The sequence below is a fragment of the Malaclemys terrapin genome, chromosome 4, assembly GCF_027887155.1.
Source record: "Malaclemys terrapin pileata isolate rMalTer1 chromosome 4, rMalTer1.hap1, whole genome shotgun sequence".
Taxonomy (NCBI): Eukaryota; Metazoa; Chordata; order Testudines; family Emydidae; genus Malaclemys; species Malaclemys terrapin.
In genome coordinates, this window is record NC_071508.1 from 13,041,779 (window position 1) to 13,064,803 (window position 23,025).

General features: G+C 44.9%; 1 protein-coding gene across 1 annotated transcript in view; it reads left to right on the forward strand.

The window, feature by feature from the left end:
- Positions 1 to 17,192: 17,192 nt before the first annotated feature.
- LOC128835640 (complement decay-accelerating factor-like) overlaps positions 17,193 to 23,025 on the forward strand; it is a 194,880-nt gene continuing 189,047 nt past the window's right edge. The window contains exons 1-2 of the mRNA XM_054025221.1: positions 17,193 to 17,201; positions 17,399 to 17,553. Coding sequence (XP_053881196.1) covers positions 17,193 to 17,201; positions 17,399 to 17,553 — 164 coding nt within the window. The remainder of the gene's footprint in view (positions 17,202 to 17,398; positions 17,554 to 23,025) is intronic.

The window sequence follows — 23,025 nt, forward strand, 5'->3', positions numbered from 1 at the left end:
TGCTCACCAACAATGGAAAGGACAGAAGCCAGGAAGGGAAATTGTCAGAAGATCCAAGCAAGCCCTTCCTAGGTTGGATTTGACAGTCTAGCATTGTGGGAATAAGAAAGTTGTTACTTATATAAATGAAGTTCCCACCATTCAGTTAATCAGTCTTCAGTGCAAAGGGCTCCACTTACCAGAGTGTGGGTGTTTAGTCATCATGCTAGCAAATTCTGAACACACGTGCAACCCTTTTCCAAAGAATTCCCACAAAGGCCGTAGTAGCTTCACCTTTGTGAACTATTTTTTCACTGTATAGGCCCCAGTTCATCAAAGCACTTAAGCGTATGTATAAATCCCACCGAAGTCAATCAGAATTAAGTATGTGCTTTAAGTTTGTGTTTAAGTGACTTGTTAAATTGGAGCCATAGAGCAGCTTTGTCAAGCAGCGGGTACGGTCCCTGTGTATTTGGGGCACAGCCATGCTAGAGGCGGCTGTTACAAGCAGGTTTCTAGCAGTTTTCCTGATCCATGTGGACGGAGAATATGCAAACGCAAACTACTGTGCAGTCTGTATTGCTGTTGAATGGTTCTAAGATGTAGCAGTCCCCTGTGTGCTAGTCAGGGAAAACTGTGCTGAAATCTCAATAGCAGAATTTAAATGTATTTTTTGCTAGCCCAGTCTGATTAGAGGTTTTCATTTCAAGTTCAAGATTGAGAGAATCGGACACATGCGGAGGGATTCATTTTCTATTTTTATTTATTCTTTTTAAATATTTCATCAGTCAAGGAAGAAATTAAATAGGCCAAACTAAACCTTGGACATAAGAATATATCCTATGACTATTTGGTTGAGAAAATTCCTTAAACTGCTTGGAGGTGCTTGAAGGGAAACAGATGATGGAAAGCTTGAACATCTTGAATGTTAAGTAGATTGAATACTAAACATTCCAAGTGAGCTAAAAATCTAAACATTCAGCAGTGTATAGACACATTAAATTGGGAGATCCAACATCAGAACCATTTTCTGGATAAGAAAGGGCTTCTCATGATTTTTGATCTGGGATACAAGAGTGGCTTTTCCCTACTACTTATCTGTGAAGTTTGCTAGCTGTGTTTACCAAAATGTTAAATAAAATATAACTTCATTGCCTGATTCCTGTTTTTTTTCCTTCTAGGTGTTATTGTTTATATTCAAAAATACCAAAACAAAAAATGGTAAGCTAGCCGAAGATATTTTTTCTATTCTTTACTAATTTACAACTTATCCTCATGGCATTTCATTACTGCATGAACAGGTATTTCCTTCTAAGATTTACTCTACCTTCTCAGCAAAGTTTGTCTTTTCTTGCATGTACCTGGATGTCAGGAAAAGTTACATATATGGTGCTCTGAAAATGCAGCCTTGAAGGAATGCTGTTTAGTTGGTCTGGAATAAAAGAACCACAACACAGCCGTGATTGGCCCAGCTCAGCTGATATGGGCTCGCAGGGCTAGGGCTGCAGGACTGAAAATTGCTGTGTAGACGTTCAGGCTCAGACTGGAGCCCAAGCTCTGGGATCCTGCCCTCTCTCGGAGTCCCAGAGCTGTCTTTCACTGTGATTTAACAGTTTGAAACTAGAATGAGAGTCGGCATCATGTAACGGTTAGCTCTCCATGGACTGCCTGCAAAATGCTCCATGGACCATAGTTTGAAAATTGTTGGACTAGCTGATGCTGTGTCCAATAGATGACCATTGTGCTTCATCAATGCATAAGTCTTAAATGCACAAGAAGGAAAAGATGCTATAAATAAGACTGCAGGTCACGAAAACAGGACAGAGCCATGGATGTGTATTGGGCTGCTCCAGGTACCATGAAAATACAAATATCTCTGATAGATTTAGAAATTCTTTGTTGCTGTGACTTGGTCCAAAATTCCTCCTTCAAATTTTTGCTTCCTTTAACCCTTCCCTGTCTGCTCCTTAAGTTGCACCACCTTGGGACACAACCCCGTAGCCGCGCTCTAGTTTATTTCAGCAGGAATTCTGCACGTGGAGTGGCTATGGCTAAGGCCCAAAGTGTGCACCTTCAAGAATGTTTCTCATAAGGGGCATCTCAGTCTTCAAACCTGCAAAACATTAATATGGCAAATTAAAAACCCAAAGTGGGATTTGTGTAGAACTGCTCAGGAAGTTGTGTTCTCACAGTACAGGCTTTCTTTGTATCACTGCCAGATAATATTGTATAAAGGCTTTTTAAATAGTTGCTTTGCTTTATAACATAGTCACTTGAATAATATTCCCCTGGGATTCATTTATACTGAGATGCCTTTGACTTGCACCTAATATCTAGTCTATTTTTAATCTAATTTTTATTTCAATTAATGATTAATTTTGCTATTGACATGTTGGATTGTGTGAAGTCTGCCTTTTACTGATTAACTTGGTTACTCTTTCAAGGTGACACCATCTCTTGTTACCTGTTGTGAAAAGATTTGCCTATTTGCCTTCCCACACAAACACGACTTACAACTGAATTTAAAAAAGCACCTGCCTGGTATTGTTTATATGGTGAATGAGATTTCTAGTATGACACTCCCTGGAATCCATACAAGTAAAGCCAGTGATGTTAAGCTTCTAAAAAAAATGTGATTTCCAAGCCCTGACTAAGCTAATAGACTGCAGCAACCTACAAACAATCATTGGTCCAATGCCCTCCTAAATATGTAGAACGAAATTCTTCAGAAATCAATTCTGACTTCTAGAATTTCCAACTTTCCTTCTCATTTCTCACGAAATGTTTCATTCTAGTGAGGTTTTTTTAAGGAGGCTTATTTAATAGTAACAGGTTTCAGAGGGGTAGCTGTGTTAGTCTGTATGAGCAAAAAGAACGAGGAGTACTTGTGGCACCTTAGAGACTTCATTGTTTTAGCCCACGAAAGCTTATGCCTAAATAAATTTGTTAGTCTCTAAGGTGCCACAGGTAGTCCTCGTTCTTTTTATTTAATAGTGTGGACTATTGGGCTTTATCCCACTGACGTGAAGTTTATGCTCATGCAATCCTGTTCGGTTTTGTCATGATCATCAAGCAGGTAGCTTGGTTAAGATAAGTTTTATATTCAAAAGCCCAGTTTGCAATGTCATTTGAATAAAATATCCAGTATTGGCAGTTCATAAGCAAAGATACTCACCCAGCAGAAATGAGCTTTTACTGTAGTAGAAGTAATCCAATGTTGTTGACTCACATGTGTCATGTTGTCCTGTGCAATTTCTTCTATGTTATGAAATCTAGTGGGGACTAGAATTTCATTGTGAACAATATTGAAAGAGAACCAACCTAAATGTGGATACTGCAGTCTTGTTTGTATATTGCTGGCAAAATATAGGTAGCAAAAAATATATGTTCATCAGACAAAAAAAGAAAATTAAATATTAATCTGTTCTTGCTTTATTGAGCTGTTGAGTCTTCAAGATAAATTATACAGAAGTGACTCTGTGTGGGAATAACATTCTGACTAAGAGACTTCATTCCCATGGCAAAAATATTGCTTGTTTTGTGAAATGTACTTACCCCTCTTGGTGAAGGACAATGATAAAGGGTACACACATACACCTAAAAATGAAATGCCTGATGCTGAATATTGTTTTTCTGCATTGTTAAACCTTAAGCCTTGTGAGAATTTTTTACCTTCTTGAAAGTATAAGGGACATCAGATTTTGCAAATATGGTTTATTTTATTTTGAGAAGCATTTTACAGAAGGAAACCATGTTTTAAGTATCTTGTCCTTGCTAGCTGTAAAATTCCAAAACAGTAATGCTTCTACCACTGCACTTGGTAGAGAATTCCACTGATTAATACATCTTACAATCAAGATACTTTCCTAATATTCAGCCTCCAATTTTTCTTTATACAGTTCTAGCTTTATAAAAAGGCTCCATCTTTAAAAAAAAAAAAAAAACTACTTTAAATTCAATTTGCTTATTATGTGAACATATTTAATCAGAAAATGTTGTCTCCTTTCTTCCTGTTCAGTTCTTACGGTGTAAATCTGGATTCCCAAAAGCATCACATTACAACAGAACATGATTTGGAGATGAATGAAACAAAATCTAATTTGATCTCGAAAGGTATATATTTTTATAGAAAAATATTTTCCTGTACTCAAAAGTATGCAGGTGGTGTGGTGGTCTTCTGATTAAAACCCATCTGAGGGTAAGGTAGAAGTTTACAATATTAAATACAAATTGAGAATATAAATTACTTATATGGGTTATTCTTTTTTGTTCCATGTCATGAACAAAATGTGTTTCATTGGAGGGAGAAGGTGGGTGAGCTATGTGTGGCTTGAAAGCTTGTCTCTCACCAACAGAAATTGGTCCAATAAAAGAGATTACCTCCCCCACCTTGTCTCTCTAATATCCGGAGACTGAGATGGCTACAACTACACTGCATGCAAAAATATTTCATGTCATATTATTTGGTTATCTACTAAAACACTGCATGCCTATGTTTTTCTGCAACCACAACAAACTTGAACACTTTGTGTGCTTTGTCTGTTAAATGCAGTATGTTGGAAACAACATTTATAGTAGACAAATACCTATTTCCATTTCATTACTTCTGTTATGATATAGGTTCTTATACCCTGCTTATCAACGTCGTATCTGAGCACCTTCCGCTAGTGTGTTAAGCATCGTGACTAACATCTGTCATGTGGTGGTTATTCTCTCATCCTCTCCCCGAGGGGAGAAACGAGTCCAGTGGACTGTCTTTTGTCGGTAGGTTTTCTCTGGAGGGCGGGGAGCATACGTGATGGCTTTTTAACGTGCATTTTGTTATGTATCTGTTAGAGATGGCAGCTCAAAGAAATGCGTCTTTCACTTGGAGTGGAAGGTGATAAGGTTTGTGTAGTTTCTGGGGGAGTTCATTGCACAGTCTCAGCCCGGCCCCAGAGAAAGTTACGTCTCCCATGCAGAGGAGCTTGATATTTATTGTAGAGAGGAGTGTAGTTGTCAAACATGATTTTTGTCCTGGGGCCTTAGGCAGTGCTGTAGATATCAGGCCACGGAGTGCCTTGACGATAAGGACAGAAACCTTGAATGTGATCCAGCATTCTATGAGAAAGCAGTACTGGGGTGGCGGAACTGGAGGGCCAGTGGGGGCTAGCGCCTCTGCAGTGGAAATAGTGCGGGGGCTGATCTATGTTCCCCCATCCCCCACAGACAATACTTCCTCAGTGCCTGGGGAGAGTGTGAACTCGGGCAGCCCAGGCTTTGCTCTTCCTGTGTTCCCGCCCCCCTGGGCACTGGGCAGAGGACATACCTGGAGGCAGGGAATGGAACTGGGCTGGGCGAAGCCACATCATTGTGAGGGGGGTCAGGCATTTCCTCTCCGGAGCAGGAGACTGGGTACTGGGCGAGCGGTTGCTCAGGGTGCCCAGAGTAGGGAAGCAGGACCAGGGACACTGACCTGACCGTTTCCTTAGCCTGCCATGCCAAGGTGAGTGCCTGCCCTGCTGCCCAGGCTCTCTGGGAATGTCTACACAGGAATAAAAAACCTGGTGGCTGGCCTGGGTCAGCTGACTGTGGCTCGCATGGCTCAGTCTCTGGAGCTGAAAAATTGCTGTGTCGATGTTTGGGCTCGGGCTGCAGCCCTGCGAAGGGGGAGGGTCCTAGAGCTCGGGCTGCAGCCCGATTTTCCCCCCCCCCCCCAGCCTGAGTCAGCTGACGTGGGCCAGCCACGGCCATGCTAGAAGCCCTGTATCCCAGTGTAGATGTACCCTCTGAGCCTTGGACTCCTTAGCGCACCCCAAACCTCAGCCCCCCAGCTTTTCAAGTCAAGCTTCTGCTGCTTTGAGCCAGTGTGGAGAGCAGAGGACAAGTGTGATGTGCTCCCAGTAGCCTTCCATAGTCCCCTATTAAGAATGAAGGAGAAAATCGTATGTTGTTCTTTGGGTGAAAAATAAATATATAAAAACAGAAAGATTATAAGTAAATACAAGATTTCATCTATAAGGAGGCAGCATTGCATGCGCTAGTTCCTCAGATGGATGATATGGCGCTCTGAGTGTGTAGTTACAGTACACGGTGCTTTAAAACAGGTATGTAAACAAAAGTAATTGCTTAATTGCTTTTAGTATATATCACGAAGAGCTTAACTGTGTTTAGTATCTATCATAAAAAAGCTCACGTGGACTTCATAAGGACTATGCAGTATTTTACACAGCATTCACATGGTCCATTGTTAAATAAGAATATTCGATGTGACTAGACACTGAAGAACTAATATCCTGCTATAAAAATGTTGTTTAAGTAAATCTACGTAGGTGCCATTCCTGGTGCAGAGCGGAACTTCTAGAGGAATGTTCCAGCTCAGCTTTGTTTTATGGTGGGGAGAAGAGCAGATTCACGGATAGCCTAGTTCTCCGTTAGTTAGCTTGTATAATTATCAACACTTGTCATCAGTCACTTTTTTGTTGTTTGTCCCTTGCAGTTACTACCTCTGCTGACAAATTAACCCTAGCCTGTGACATCCACAATGCATGTTTTCTCCTGCTTTTTCTAAGATTTTGCCACTAAGAAAAAAATGCCATAACCTCTGCTTTAACCTGAAATGGGTTTAAAATGTTTCTGTTCTATGCAGTTACACATAATACAAGAACTAGTATTTGTTCCTGACAATACTGAAAATCCAACCAATGAAAAGTTTAGCCTAAATGAATACTTTGAAGTCTAAAGAAAGATGTGTGTAAGACTGAAGTATAGAACTATTTTCATTTAATTGTTTATCTTCCTTTTACAGTATAAATGATGCTGGCTGATGGCTCTGGTTTACGCATTAACAGACATTGGAAGAAAATCATGGAAAAGTTAGGAGATAAATGTCCTACATTTGTACTGAAATTTCTGTAGTGAAAATAGACCCCTCTCAGGTAACTGCTGTTACTTTCGCTACAACTTCTCTCCTCTGTTGAGCTGCATTTGAGTAAAGCAGAAAGACCGAAGAGATCATTGCTCTTGCCCTTGAAAATGGCTTCTGAAGCAAGCAAGGCAGTTTGGCAGCATCAAAATTACTTGCTCTTCTGAACATGCAGCTGGTTGCTTATTTGGTCTCTCCATAGTGCTAAATGTTTCCCCTTCAAGAACATAGTCACCATTAGAGCATGGCATGGTTTGGATTGTGAGTTGTGGGTGTAACTGCAGACAGCAAGAGAACCTCTTCAGATCCCTACTTACAACCTCCCATCATGGAGTGGGTATTACTCTTTAAACACAAATTTAAAGATGACAGACACCAGGTGGAATGTTGTAGATTCTTCATAAAAACATCCATCCTGGGTCAGACCAATGGTCCATCTAGCCAGGTGCTTCATAGGGAATGAGCAGAACAGGGCAGTTATCGAGTGACCCATCATCCCCTGTCAGCCAGTCCCAGCTTCTGGCAATCCGAGACTAGGGACACTCAGAGCATGGGGTTGTATCCCTGGCCATCTTGGGTATCACATTTGTTTCCTTGCAATCCACTAGCACTTTCTTATAAGAAGTAAGCAGTAAGTTCAAAAGTGTCCTCCTGAGAAGTTCTCTGGTGGTTTAGTGCCTACATTATTTTTATATGTTAGTTGTCAAAAACTGTCTTTGTAGATCTTAAAATAAGCTTTTTTTAATGTTCAGGAAATGTGTCTCACTGCTGTTGAGAGGGGGTGTTTATAATCAAACACTTTGTCATCTGTTTTATAAGATTTAAAGCTTTAAAAAGTTATTTACATCTTTTGTGTGACCGCAAGCTGCTATGAGTTTTATTTAGCAATAAGAAATCTTTTCCACAAATGAAGAAACTATAATTGAAGATGTGTGCTATTTACTATGTGCTATTTGGAATAGGCCTTTTTCTTAAATAAAAGGGATACTGAATAAAGACTCCAGCATCCTGATATTTTTTCCATACCTGTTAATAGAAACTGTCTCATTAACTATTTAAAAGTGATGTTGAGATCTAGCCCTGTGCCCTCATCTAATCGCTAGCTGGTTACAAAACAGAAAAGTTCTCTCCTTTCCTCTTGCAGATAAGTATCTTTACTAGTGTGGAGGGATTTTCATAACATGTGTCAGAAGTTGACTCTGTTCTGTAAGCCAGACTCCCACGGGATCGCTGTCAGAGGACGGAGATCCCCACTCCTTAGAGCTGAGATCAGTGCTATGGCATCAACTACAGCTGCAGTCCTTCCCCCACCCTCACTTCCCGTTAGGGTGTGAACTGGCCAGGCGAGATGCCACAGAGCTACTTCTGCAGAAGATCCTGGCATTTATAACACAGGCTTTGTCAGACAGAGGCAGCTCTCCCCCTAGAGCAGGGGAAGACATCAACGAAGGAATCTACATACTATCCACCCTGGTTCCCGCTGCATCCCCACCTATTCCCCTGGCCCTCACATAACATCCCTGCTCCCGACAGGGCTCCCACCATAATGGGGCAGACCAGGGGCCCATCTGTGTATTTGTTTAAACAACTAAATTTTGGTCCTATGCACTAGACTGCAGCTAGGAGGAGTTCAGTGAACTAAGATGAATTTCTCTCCTGCTTCCAGGTGTTTCTTTGCTATTCAGTGGCAAAAAACAAAGGTTAAGAAAGTTGGAACTCAGAAAACAATCCAAAAACTTCTTCTAGATAGGGAAAAAGAGCCTTGCAATCTGCCCCAGTGGTCAATAAACTAAGGCCAGTATGGTCCAAGTATCTCCCTCTTATATGGTGGCTTTGGGAATATGTATTTTTATGTGAAAGGCCATAGATACAAATTTAAGGAGAGAGATTGGCACTCAGGGCAACTGCCCTCATCACCAATCCCTAGGTGAACATTGCACTGCAGCTTGGTTCAAAGTTGGACTGGTCTAGGTATTTCCATTAAATGTGTGATGTGTTAGCAGAATAGTTACACTGGTAAAAGTTCTAATATGGATGTAGAGTGGTATAACTTATTCCCTTGCTCATACGAGATTTACTATACTGCTATAAGCACCTTTGTACTGATAGTCTGCACTACGGGACTCAGTTATATCTGTGATATAGTTAAATTGGCACAACTTTCTAATATAGACAATTCCTTAGAGTCTGATCCTGAACACCCTCAATGCCGATGGAATTCCAAGTTTCCTAATAAAACTATCAGTTACCTGGGGCTCAAAATGACTGATTGGTGAATGTTTTCTGCATGGAATTCTCTTTCATGAACTTGGCTGTGTTATTTTAAGGCCCAGGACAGGAATGTGTGAAAGGGGAGGGAGCGGACTGTGTACATACCGTTGTGGAAAGCTAAAAGCTAATTTTCACCTCAAAGTACATTTTTTTTTCTTGGATAATGTAGTACAGTGGTTCTCAACCAGGGGTCTGGGTACCCCTGGGGGTACACAGAAGTCTTCCAGGGGGTACATCAACTCATCTAGATATTTGCCTAATTTTATAACAGGCTACATAAAACACACTAGCAAAGTCAGTACAAACTAACATTTCATACAATGACTTGTTTATATTGCTCTGTATACAATACACTGATAAGTTAATAAAATATTTATATTCTAGTTGATTTGTTTTACAATTATATGGTAAAAAAGAGGAAGTCAGCAATCTTTCAGTAAGAGTGTGCTGTGACACTCTTGTATTTTTAGGTCTGATTTTGTAAGCCAGTAGTTAAGTGAGGTGAAACTTGGGGGTATGTAAGACAAAATCAGACTCCTGAAAGGGATACAGTAGTCTGGAAAGACTGAGAGCCACTAATGTAGAATGTGAGTGTTCAGAGGTGGAACAGAAATGCCTTGTCATGATCACTGATCAAACCTTCACTGACAGGAAGTGCTGCGACTGAAAGATACGAGCAAGATTCAGTGCTACCATGCACAAGAGGCGTGGCACACAAAGCGCTGACCAGGATGCCGGGGTTTTAAGCCCCCTTTATACCTCTCTGATTCCAGACTCCTCCGGCTCTCAGAGCCTGTGCAGCCTCCTGTGTACGTTCGAGCACTACGCGCCCACACAGGTCCCACCTGTTCCTGGAATAGTCACAACCCCACAGAACCCTCAGCAGCTTTCCCACGGCCGCTGCCAATGGGTTCCCCTGCAGCCAAGAATTCCAAAGTATGAAGTGCTCTGGCCACTTCGCTTCATGCCTTTGGCAGTACCCTGCTCCAGGGTCTGCATGAGAGGCAGCTTTCGAGCTGCATATGCCAGTATATGCTTTCCCTGCACTGGGGGAATTCCTCTGGGGACCACACCCCTCCCTTTGCAGTCCCTGTACACTGCAGGAGTGGCACAAAGCAGCCTGGAATCTGGCCTAATATGTCCAGCCTGACCCATTATATGCCAAGAGACAGATTCTGATTACATTTACACAGGTGTAAAACCGGTGCTAACTCCACCGAAATCTATGGAATAACCCCATTGTTACACTCTTGAAGATGAGATCCATATCTGACCCTAAGCAAGGTGGGTGAGCTCTATAATTAATAACAGAATTCAGGGACTCCAAAGCTTTTGTTCATCAGATCATTATGCTAGTTGGCACCTGTTCGTGCTCCTAGGCATCTTAGAATGGAGATCAGGTATGTAGTTCAAAAAGGGGTTCTGTTTGTGTTGCACTTGCTTTCATTTTTGTCCCCTTAACATCTGCCTGGCCTGATCTGTTTTACTCAACTTATCTCTGGGAGAACATCTGGGCTGGGCAAAGGAGTTTCCAAGCAGGCTAAAATATGTTGTCATAGACTCTTTCATCGGAACAGACCCAGTGCTGCTATCAAAACGCCCAGGTGCCAGTTACGTATTTGTCTTGGTGGAGCTCAGTAGATCTGTGTTCACTTGGCCATTTGAAAGGAAATGGAAAAGGAAGGGGGTAAAGAGGAACATAGGAAGGCTGCTTTAGACCACAGATGCAAAGGGGAGGTGGTTGTGTCCTAAGGGAACAGAGCCAAGGAGGAATCAAATGCTATGATCCTTCCCAGTATGAGGCAAAACCCCCACCTTTCCCAATAGCGTTGAGTATCTGGCCACCTTCTCCGATTCTGTACAAGAGCTGATGAGCTTGACCCACTAGCCTGCAGGAGCTTTAGGGCACCTTGGTGTCTTGGGATCCCACAGGATGAGAGGGTGTAGAGAATATACGTTGTTACAAAATGAGGTTGGTTTTAGATCTGTTCAGAGCTCTCGTGGGCTGAGCCCTGCTGGGTGTGCACAAAACACCTGTGCACACTCACAATCTCACCTCCCAGGTTTGGACAATATCACCCCTGCACCGACAATGCAAACTGGATGTTGGTCTCTGATCCAATAATATTGGGAAGCTGCAGGGCCCGTGCTTACTCCCCTAAAAGTATAGGTATGTAATATAACTTGCTTATTTTAGGTAGGTTCCGTGTGACTCTGGATTGGAGCCTTTGTTCTCTGATTGTAGCTCAGGAGCAGAGGGAATAGAGAAAAGGTGGTGCTCACTGGTTATTGTGATTAATTCTATGGCATCTTTGTTTTTAGTGTACTTACGTGTAATGTCTTGTCATAGGATCAGCTGTAAAACCAATTGCTAATAATGACCCAAGTTTAAAAAAAAAACAGCCCCACTTTTAATCTCTTTAAATGTGAGGTTTGCATTCATGAAGCTGAAAGTACAGCTGTATGACCATGGTACAGAGTAGATATGCCCTGCACACATGGCAGTCTGATAGGATTTCAAGTGCTTTTGTTTTCAACAGCCTCTTTATGGCCAAATTTTAGGGCCTATGATCTGTCTTCCTCCACATATCATTTGCTTTTGACACTCTAAGACATGCTGCTGTTAAAACCATGTCTCACTTGGACACTCAGTTCTTAAAACAGAGTCCACCTGAGACTGACTTATGCACATAGAAATCACCTCTCTAGGTTGGGTGTGATCTGAACTGACACTGATCTGACAAAGGTCTGTAGAGGCACATTTCTGCCATGCAGTTAACTCAAAACAACCAAACCAGATGTAGAAACCATGTAGCCTGGTAGCTCAAATGCTTCCCTAGAGCTCCCTGCCCTGGTTGTGGTCAGCACAGCCACCTTCTCTCTCTCCCCTCTTTGAAGCCTGGTGTATCCATTGCTGAGAATAGGTGTCAGCAGTAGATGCAGCTGAACCAGTGTTGAGCATGGTTAACTGTAAGTATAACTGAGGCAAATTGTGGTTTCGGTACCATTTCAGAGACCGTGGTCATTGCCAGCAGTGAGTAGCTTTCTTAAAGTGGCCATGGCCAGAGAGTCGCGCGTTTCTTTTGCAGGGCTTTCAGCCTAAAGAAGCTCAGCTGCCCTTAGCTTCCTGATCTGCCCCTATAGCCTGGCTGGGCATTAACCCACATGGCACCAGGCTGCTGGTTGGCTCCTCAGGATCTCCTCCAAGTGACACCACATGGGTGAGGTGTGGGGTGTGATTCAGCTCCCCTACCAGGGTTTCCCAAAGATCTGCACACCCCATCACAGTCCTCTAGCTTCCTGTGCCATTGGAGCAAAATAAATGAGATAAGGGCTTGATTGTACCCACGGAGAAATAAATACCAAGCAACTGTGTCTATGCCCTTTGCCCAGTGCCTCTGCTAGGGGAGGGGGAGGGGGAGGGCAAGACTAGCAATGGGGCCAGACTGCGTCCCTTATGTCACAGTTGATGACACCCTAGCAATCAAGAGTCTCGCAACAGAGTTCAAACTCTGGGCAGGGCCTTGCTGACATGTCTGATTTGCTGCAGAAATTTTGCTAGTTGTCACTGTGGCTGTTGTAAAAGCCAGGGCAAGTCAGACTTACTTTGCATCGTCTGCACTGGAGTGGAGAGCACCACCGGCCTTGGTTTACATGATCTGCATTAACGTAGACAACACTTTACACTAGGATCTATGCTGTTGTCTGTGGCATTCTCAGGATCTTTGTTTCTACACACACACACATCTGATAATACAGAGTTGTTAATCACTGGAGATAACATAGCAGGTGAGAGTGATATGTCTTTGATGGGCAACCAGGGCCTGGCTGCAGACGTTGAGGGCCCAGTCCTGCAGGACGCTCAGTGCCCTCCACTGGGAGTGGAGGACACTAAGCAGCTCCCATAAGGTGCCCAGCATCTTACAGGACTGTGCCCTGCATCCCCCACTAAAACTAACATGTCCAGCCTTACCCGTTATATGCCAAGGGACAGATTCTGATTTATATTTACACTGGCGTAAAGCTGGTGATCACTTCAGTGAAATCTATGGAATAACCCCAATGTTACACTCAAGAGGAGATCACCATCTGACCCTAAGCAAGGAGGGTGAGCTCTACAGTTAATAGCAGAATTCAGGGACTCCAAGGCTTTTGTTCATCAGATCATTATGCTAGGTGGCATCTGATCATGCTCCTAGGCATGGTAGAATGGAGATCAGGCATGTAGTTCAAAAAGGGGTCTTGTTTGTGTTGCACTTGCTTTCATTTTTGTCCCCTTAACATCTGCCTGGCCTGATCTGTTTTACTCAACTTATCTCTGGGAGAACATCTGGGCTGGGCAAAGGAGTTTCCAAGCAGGCTAAAACATGTTGTCATAGACTCTTTCATCGGAACAGACCCAGTGCTGCTATCAAAATGTACAGCTGCCAGTTACGTATTTGTCCTGGTGGAGCTCAGTAGATCTATGTTCACTTGGCCATTTGAAAGGAAATGGAAAAGGAAGGAGGTAAAGAGGAACATAGGAAGGCTGCTTTAGAGCACAGAGATGCAAAGGGGAGGTGGTTGTGTCCTAAGGGAACAGAGCCAAGGAGTGATCAAATGCTATAATCCTTCCCAGTATGAGGCAAAACCCAATAGCGTTGAGTATATGGCCCCCTTCTCACATTCTGTAGTAGGGCTGATGAGCTTGACCCACTAGCCTGCAGGAGTTTTAGCTTGGTGTTTTGGGGGTCCCACAGGATGAGTAGAGGAATATACGTTATTAGAAAATGAGGTTGGTTTTAGATCTGTTCAGAGCTCTCTTGGGCTGAGCCTTGCTGAAAAGACCTGTGCACACCCACAATCTCACCTCCCAGGCTGGGACTGTATCACCCCCTGCACTGACAATGCAAACTGGATGTTGGTCTTCAGGCGAATAATATTAGGAAGCCGCAGGGCCTGTGCTTACTCCTCTAAAAGTATAGGTATGTAATATAGCTTGCTTATTTTAGGTAGGCTCTATGTGACTCTGGATTGGAGCCTTTGTTCTCTGATTGTAGCTCAGGAGAAGAGGGAATAGAGAAAAGGTGGTGTCTTTGGTTATTTCGATTAATTCCATGGCATCTTCATTTTTAGTGTATTTACGTGTAATCTCGTCATAGGATCAGCTGTAAAACCAATTGCTAATAATGATCCAGCACTCTCACTTTGGCCCATTTTTCTTTTCTCTCTGCGCCTCTTAGCTAAATGATCTCATCTGTTGACATGGTTGGTGTTAGCTACCTTCTTTATCCTGATGATTCTCAAATCTACTTCACTAACACTGCTCTACAGCCAAAATGCTTCTGAAATAAATGTAGTCAAGCTTTACTAATTCTGGGTCACTGAGAATGAAAATGATGCTTAAAATTGTTGATTGGCTCTAGTTTTCAAGATATGCTATTGGGTCAGTATATACGACCTTTGACTTGGGAATGGCGGAGGATAAGTGAGTTATAAAGGGAAGGGATCTCAATTTAAACCAGAAATGACTAAAATACATCTTTGACTGGATCTATGAATAAATCTATGACTGGGTTTGGACAGTACTTGCTTTTTAGGCAAAACAATGAATGATGCAATCTGAAGCTGGTATTGCGTCATACATGATAGGAATTGCATCATGTTATTCCTAGAAGTCATGGATGATGCAATCATAACGAAGCTTACATCACTCTGCTGAACAAATTGCCCTATATCAGCTCTAGAAATCATACAGTGTCGTGCTCTCTTATTTGTCAGTGTTTGATTTTGCAAAGGGACACATTTCTGTTTAGCCAAAGTGAGCAGAGATGCCTCGTACTTGTGTGAACAGTGCAGATAACTTCTGCTATGTTTGTGGTGAAGTGACTTTTGCATCACAAAAGCGCAGTATAACCACTATGGTTAAGAAAGCCGATCACCTTTATTTTGGCTGCAAAATTGGAGATCAGGACAAGAGGTGGGCCCCACACATATGCTGCAACACTTGTGCAACAAAGCTTCGCCAGTGGTTGAACAGGACAAGGAAATCTATGCCTTTTGCAGTGCCAATGATTTGGAGAAAGCCAAAAGATCATACCAGCAATTGTTACTTCTGCATGGTGCTTCCAGTTGGGAAAGGTGTGTCAAAGAAGAAAAAGTGGACTGTGCATTATCCAAACAGTCCATCAGCTATATGCCCAGTACCCCACGGAGAAGGACTGCCGGTTCCTGATGCACCAGAATCATTCTCACTTGAGTCAGACGAGGAAGAGGAAGAGGATGAAACTTCTGGTCCTGAACCATCAATGTCACAGGACCCACATTTTCTCCCATCCTCCTCCTCTGAACCACACCTCATAACACAAGGTGAACTGAATGACCTTGTCAGGGATTTGGAACTACCCAAGAGTAAGGCAGAGCTGTTGGGCTCCAGACTACAGCAGTGGAATCTCCTGGCAGGTGATGTTAGGGTTTCCATGTTCCATGACCGTCAAAAGGATCTTGTCCCATTCTTCTTCATGGAAGGTGATCTTGTAACCTGCAACAACATCGATGGTGTGATGGCAGCCCTCAACATCGTTCACGATCCGGATGGGTGGAGGCTGTTCATTGATTCATCGAAGACGAGTCTTAAAGCGGTTCTACTGCATAATGGCAATGTTTTGCCATCAATTCCAGTTGGTCATGCAGTCCATATGAAGGAAACCTATGACAACGTGAAACAACTTTTGAGGTGCATAAACTATGACCAACATCAGTGGCAGCTTTGTGGCGATTTGAAGGTTGTTGCTCTCTTGCTTGGTCTGCAGACTGGATACACAAAGTACTGCTGTTTTCTCTGCGAATGGGATAGTCGTGCAAGAGATTCCCACTACATCAAGAAAGATTGGCCACTCCGACAGTCATTGGAGTCTGGGACGAAAAGTGTTCAACATCCATAACTTGTTGAATCAAGGAAGATTTTGTTACCACCCTTACACATCAAGCTGGGTCTGATGAAGAACTTTGTCAAGGCCATTGACAAAACACAAGCAGCTTTCAAGTACCTCCGTGGAAAATTTCCAAGGTTAAGTGAAGCTAAGATAAAGGAAGGTGTCTTTGTTGGTCCTCAGATTCGTGAACTTCTTCGAGATGATGCATTTGACCATGCTCTGAGTGGCAAGGAAAAGACGGCATGGAAAGCCTTCCAGTTAGTGACAATACATTTTCTCAGAAACAACAAAGCAGACAACTACAGGTTGTTGGTGGAAAACCTCCTCAAGGCATACAAAAGCCTTGGTTGCAACATGTCACTAAAGATACATTTTTTGCACTCTCATCTAGATTTTTTTCCCACCGAACTGCAGAGCAGTGAGCGACGAACATGGCGAGCTATTTCACCAGGACATTGCAACAATGGAGAAATGCTATCAGGGCAAATGGAGCCCATCAATACTTGCAGACTATTGCTGGACAGTGACAAGAGATGCTCCATTTAATGAATACAAGAGACAAGCCAAGAAGCACCGAGTAGACACGGAATAGGACTAAATTATGTACATAATAGTTTTTTGCCTTTTGTTTCATAATAAATTTTATTTATATAACCCTTCTGCTGATTTTTAAAGTGTTACATAAACAGGACAGGTGAAATATTATCATGTAAAGCAACCATAAACACATGAAAAGACCTAGGTTTACAATTTATGATTAAAACTCTATCTACACAATATACATAGACATAAAATGTAAAAACTTAAATATCTTCAAAACAGTAGCCAATCAGTTGTTTTAATTGTAATCTTTGAATTCAGCACATCACATTATTATTTATACATAATAAATAGCATATTTTATCTCTGAAGCAGCCGACTTCTCAAAAATTGTAGACCAGTGTAATCGTAACCTATCTCCCACCACCCAATCCTGCATTTCAGCTCTTCTTTCTGACACTTCCTGGTAGATATTTCGCTAATAGTTTAAATTTAAGATGGCCAAAGGCGGGCCCTGGATGCTATGTAATGCCAATAATTTCTTGAACTTGCCATTATCAGCTAGCTCGTTTCCTGTAGGCATCATGGCAGAAGTAGATATCAAGAGGGGGAAATTGGGGGAATGGCCTTGCAGATGAGCCTCTTCTCCCCTCCAGCCCCAGCACTTGCTCCCTGGACAGCGCCTGGGGCCAAAGCAGTGACACAAGCTCCGCCCCCAGTTTCAGGCCCCGCCCCCATACTCTAATGGCCACGCCCCTGTTCCCCGCCCCCTTTCCTCGCTGTCCCCGAGCTCCGGCCCCCGACGGTGCTGGCAGAGCCGGAGCGAGCGGTCGCGCCCCGGAGACTCCGCTGCCGGCCCCGCCATGGTCTCGGCTCCGCGCTGCCCGCCCGGCGCCCGGGGGCTCCTGGCGCTGCTGCTGCTGCTGCCCCTGCCCGGGGCTCGCGGTGAGTCGCGGCGGCCCCAGCAGCGGGCGGTGCCCCGGGCTGCGCGGGGCCGGCGGGCGGGGACCTGCGGCTGCCCCGCACTGGCTGCGCGGGGTGCGGAGCGGGGGGCAGCGAGCCCCGCCCGAGGCGGCACCGCCCCACTGGCTGCGGGCGCAGGGGCTCGGCCCGGCCAGTCGGGGCCCTGGGGAGCGAGCGGCCGCGGGACAGCCCGGGCCGGGGGACAGGTGTGAGCGGGCAGGGCAGCGGGCTTGGCCCCACGGCCCGTCGGGGCGGGTGTTTCCGCTGCCAGAGACCCGCCGGGGCGATGTCTTGTCTTGGCCCCGCTTCTGCCCGTGAGAGACAAGCCCGGAGCTCCCCAGTGCCCGTCCCCCGGCCTGGGAAACCAACTCACCGTCTGCAGCGGGGCTGTGCGGGGCCGGGGTCTGGGGTGGGACCCCAGATAACTGTGCGTGGAGCCCTTTGTTCACCCGGCCCCTGGCTTTACTCCGGCTGTGCTGGTTCCTCTATTGGCGATGTGGCCTCTCAGCCTGGTTTTAGTGTAATTCATCCTGTCACCGTCTCGCTGGGAAGTGGGGAGAATAAGTTGTTGACTCCAGGGATGATGCCCTCAGCACCTGGAGGTGTTGTGAGGAATCAGCGCAGAGCTGGTAGCTGAAGTCTTGTGAGCTGATGAGATGGTCCCAAGAGAGGACAGGATCAGCAGGGGAGTGCAGGCTAATGGGAGCCAGATCAGACAGGATTAAGAAAGAGAATTTGATCAGTGAGCTCAGACAAGAGGAGAAGGAGGAGACTTGTCTGGGAAGGGTCAGTTATAGAACTGGAGAGGATCAAGGATGCTGTTAGAAGGCAGAAACACAAGGCAGTGACTATAAGAATGGCTGTAGTGGGTCTAACCAATGGTCCATCTACCCCAGTATCCTGCCTCTGATAGTAGTCAGTGCCAGATGCTTCCCAGGGAATGAACAGAACAGGGCGATTATAGAGTGATCCATCCCCTGTGGTCCAGTGTCAGAGTCTGGCACTCAGAGGTTTAAGAAAGCCCAGAGGATGCGGTTCCACCCCTGACCATTTTGGCTATTAGCCATTGATGGACCTGCCCTCCATGAACTTAACTAATTCTTTTTTAACTCAGTTATACTTTTGGCCTTCACAACATCATGTTCACTGATGTTAAGGGAAGGGAGGGAGGGATGTGGGGCAATAGTTGAAGGGATTGGTGGGATCAGAGGATGGCTTTTGAGACTGGGGAAGACCAGAGCTTATTCACATGTGATTCTAGTGAGATGGTAATGTGTCAGGGGTCTCCTATTGTGAATGGCACTCCAGGCATGTTGACTGGGCCAAAGATTATCCATCTCTAAAATTGTACTATAATCCTCACTGTTGTGCACAGGAATAGATTGTATGGTTCAAAGAACTATTGGTGGTGTGACTACAAGGGTGGTGTCATAACTATAAAGGGAAGGGTAACAGTTCTCCTGTGTACAGTATTATAAAATCCCTCCTGGCCAGAGACTCCAAAATCCTTTTCCCTGTAAAGGGTTAAGAAGCTCAGGTAACCTGGCTGACACCTGACCCAAAGGACCAATAAGGGGACAAGATACTTTCAAATCTTGGGTGGGGGAAGGCTTTTGTTTGTGCTCTTTGTTTGGGAAGTCGTTCGCTCATGGGACTGAGAGGGACCAGACATCAATCCAGGTTCTCGACATCTTTCTAAACAAGTCTCTCCTATTTCCAACTTGTAAGTAAATAGCCAGGCAAGGCGTGTTAGTTTTACTTTGTTTTCTCAACTTGTAAATGTACCTTTTACTAGAGTGTTTATCTTTGTTTGCTGTACTTTGAACCTAAGATTAGAGGGGAGTCCTCTGAGCTCTTTAAGTTTGATTACCCTGTAAAGTTATTTTCCATCCTGATTTTACAGAGATGATTTTTACCTTTTTTCTTTAATTAAAAGCCTTCTTTTTAAGAACCTGATTGATTTTTCCTTGTTTTTAGATCCAAGGGAAGTGGATCTTGATCCACCAGGAGTTGGTGGGAGGAAGGAGGGGGGGATGGTTAATTTCTCCTTGTTTTAAGATCCAAGGGGTTTGGATCTGTATTCACCAGGGAATTGGTGAAGAGTCTCTCAAGGCTTCCCAGGGAAGGGAATTAGCTTTGGGAATGGTGGCAGCGGAGCAGATCTAAGCTGATAGTTAAGCTTAGAAGTTTTCATGCAGGCCCCCACATTTGTACCCTGAAGTTCAGAGTGGGGAAGCAGCCTTGACATGGTGGCAGAGCGGTGGGATTCATTTTAAACCCAAAAGCCAGTAAGATTTCTTTTTTCCTTCTAGCTGCTTGGAAAGCAGAGCTGAAGGTAGATGCATATCTTCTCTCTCCTTGCCTGAAGGCAGAGGTATTAAGTTTTTTTTAGCAAGGGCCTTTGTTAAGAGAAGGGTTCAATCAATGAGCAAACAGTCGGTAAAAGGAATTTACAAGCTGAATTGTTTTTTTTTCTTTCTGCCTCCTCGGAAATAGCTAGTTAGAAAGTCTCTGTTACCTCAGCAGCAGCCTGAGCTGAGTGCATCCCAGTTTCAGTCAACTGCAGAGGGGTGTGGCCCAGCACAAGAAAACAGGAAAATGACTACCAAAGAAGTAGCTAACAAAATAGAACTGGCCAAACTAGAAGCAGAAGAAAATGAGAAAAAACATCAGAGACTGCTTCAATTAAAAAAACTCGAGCGAGAAGCTGAAGAAAAAGCCAAAGAGGAGGCCCACAAGAGAGCTATGGAGCCGAGAGAAAAAGAAATGGAGCATGAACTGGAATTAGCACGGGCTAGGCCGGGTACACCAGCCAATCCTAGCAACCCCTCTCCAGGTACCCCTTCCCATCCCAGAAAATTCCCCACCTACAAGGCAGGCGATGATACTGGGGCCTTCTTAGAAAATTCTGAAAGGGCCTGCCTTGGATACAGCATCACTACAGACCAGTACATGGTAGAGCTGAGGCCGCAGCTCAGTGGACCCTTAGCAGAGGTGGCGGCTGAAATGCCTAAGGAACACATGAACAGTTATGAACTTTTTAAAAACAAGGCCAGACTCAGAATGGGGCTAACACCCGAGCATGCCCGTTGGCGGTTCAGAGCCCTAAGGTGGAAACCAGACGTGTCATTTACCCGGCATGCTTACCACATTGACAAAAATTGTGATGCCTGGATATCAGGAGCAAATGTTAAATCTCTGGAAGATCTGGTTTCCCTCGTAAAAATGGAGCAGTTTTTAGAGGGTGTTCCTGAGGAAATAGAAAGGTACATCCTAGATAGGAAGCCCAAAACTGTAACCGAGGTGGGGGAGATTGGAGCCAAATGGGTGGAGGTGGCAGAAAAGAAAAAAACTAGTAGCAGTTGGAGCGAATATCAGAAGGGGCAAGCCGAAACAAAACCTTACCACCGGGGACAACCCAAGGCCCCACCCACAGCCCAACAGAAACCCCAGACGCCTTCTCACCCCACCACACCAGTCTCCACCAACCAACATCGCCCCGGTGATACCTTAGCAGGGCGATGTTTTAAATGTAATGAACTGGGACATATAAAGGCTCACTGCCCCAAGAACCCCAACCGATTACAGTTCATTACACCCCAATCACACCAAAGATCCCCAGACCCAGATGCCTCTCTCATACCCTTGGAGCGAAGGGAAACCTTGAGAGTGGGCGGAAAGAATGTTATCGCTTGGAGGGACACTGGGGCACAAGTGTCAACTATCCATCAATCCCTAGTGGACCCCAAACTCATCAACGCAGAGGCTCCAGTGACAATTCAACCCTTCGTGTCACAGTCTGTAACCTTGCCTACAGCCAAGTTGCATGTCCAGTACAAGGGCTGGTCAGGAATGTGGACTTTTGCAGTCTATGACAATTATCCCATCCCCATGCTGCTGGGGGAAGACTTGGCCAACCATGTGAAGCTAGCCAAGAGGGTGGGAATAGTCACCTGCAGCCAGGCTAAGCCAGCTTTCACCCCCATCCCTGTTCCTGAGCCGTCCACCAGGGCCCCATCTGTGTTACCAGAGACCCAGACAAAGGTGGTGGAACCGGATCCCCTGCCAACGACTGCAACAGCCGTAGTGGATCCAATCCCAGAGACCCACCCAAAGCCAGTCCCAGAAGCGGAACTGGCAATGCAACCGGCACCAGAACCATTGCCAGCACTGAGTCCAGCGCTTGCAAACCCATCTACAACTCCAATGCCAGAGGGCACCAGCGAGCCTGAACTGGCGGAAGCAGCAGATAACCCTACCCAAGAGGCTCAGCCAGAGCCTGAGTTACCACATAGTGCACCAGCGGACAGCGGTTCACAGTCAATGGAAACAGCCCCAGCACCTGCATCGCTTCCAGAGGGACCAAGCCCCAGTCCACAGTCCAAGGAGGAACTGATGTCTCCAGTCTCAAGGGAACAGTTCCAGGCCAGGCAGGAAGAAGATGACAGCCTTCAGAAAGCTTGGGCGGCAGCACGGAGCACCCCACCGCCTCTCAGCTCTTCTAACCGATCCCAGTTTGTTGTAGAACAAGGACTTTTATACAAGGAGACTCTTTCTGGTGGGCACCAGGAAGACTGGCATCCTCAAAGACAGTTGGTAGTTCCCACTAAGTATCGGGTAAAGCTCTTGAGCTTAGCCTATGATCATCCCAGTGGCCATTCTGGGGTGAACAGAACCAAAGACCGGTTGGGGAAGTCCTTCCACTGGGAGGGAATGGGCAAGGCCGTTGCTAATTATGTCCAGTCTTGTGAGGTGTGCCAACGAGTGGGAAAGCCCCAAGACCAGGTTAAAGCCCCTCTCCAGCCACTACCCATAATTGAAGTCCCAGTTCAGCGAGTAGCTGTGGGTATTCTGAGTCCTTTCCCAAAGAAGACACCCAGAGGAAAGCAGTACATACTGACTTTCATGGATTTTGCTACCCGATGGCCGGAAGCAGTACCCTTAAGCAACACCAGGGCTAAAAGTGTGTGCCAGGCATTAGCAGACATTTCTGCCAGGGTATGTTGGCCCTCTGACATCCTTACCGATTCGGTAACTAATTTCCTGGCAGAGACCATGAAAAACCTGTGGGAAGCTCATGGGGTGAATCACTTGGTTGCCACCCCTTACCATCATCAAACCAATGGCCTGGTGGAGAGGTTTAATGGAACTTTGGGGGCCATGATACGTAAATTCGAAAATGAACACTCCAATGATTGGGATCTAGTGTTGCAGCAGTTGCTTTTTGCCTACAGGGCTGTACCACATCCCAGTTTAGGGTTTTCACCATTTGAACTTGTGTATGGCCGCGAGGTTAAGGGGCCATTACAGTTGGTGAAGCAGCAATGGGAGGGGTTTACGCCTTCTCCAGGAACTAACATTCTAGACTTTGTAAGCAACCTACAAAGCACCCTCCGACACTCCTTAGCCCTTGCTAAAGAAAACCTAAAGGATGCTCAGGAAGAGCAAAAGGCC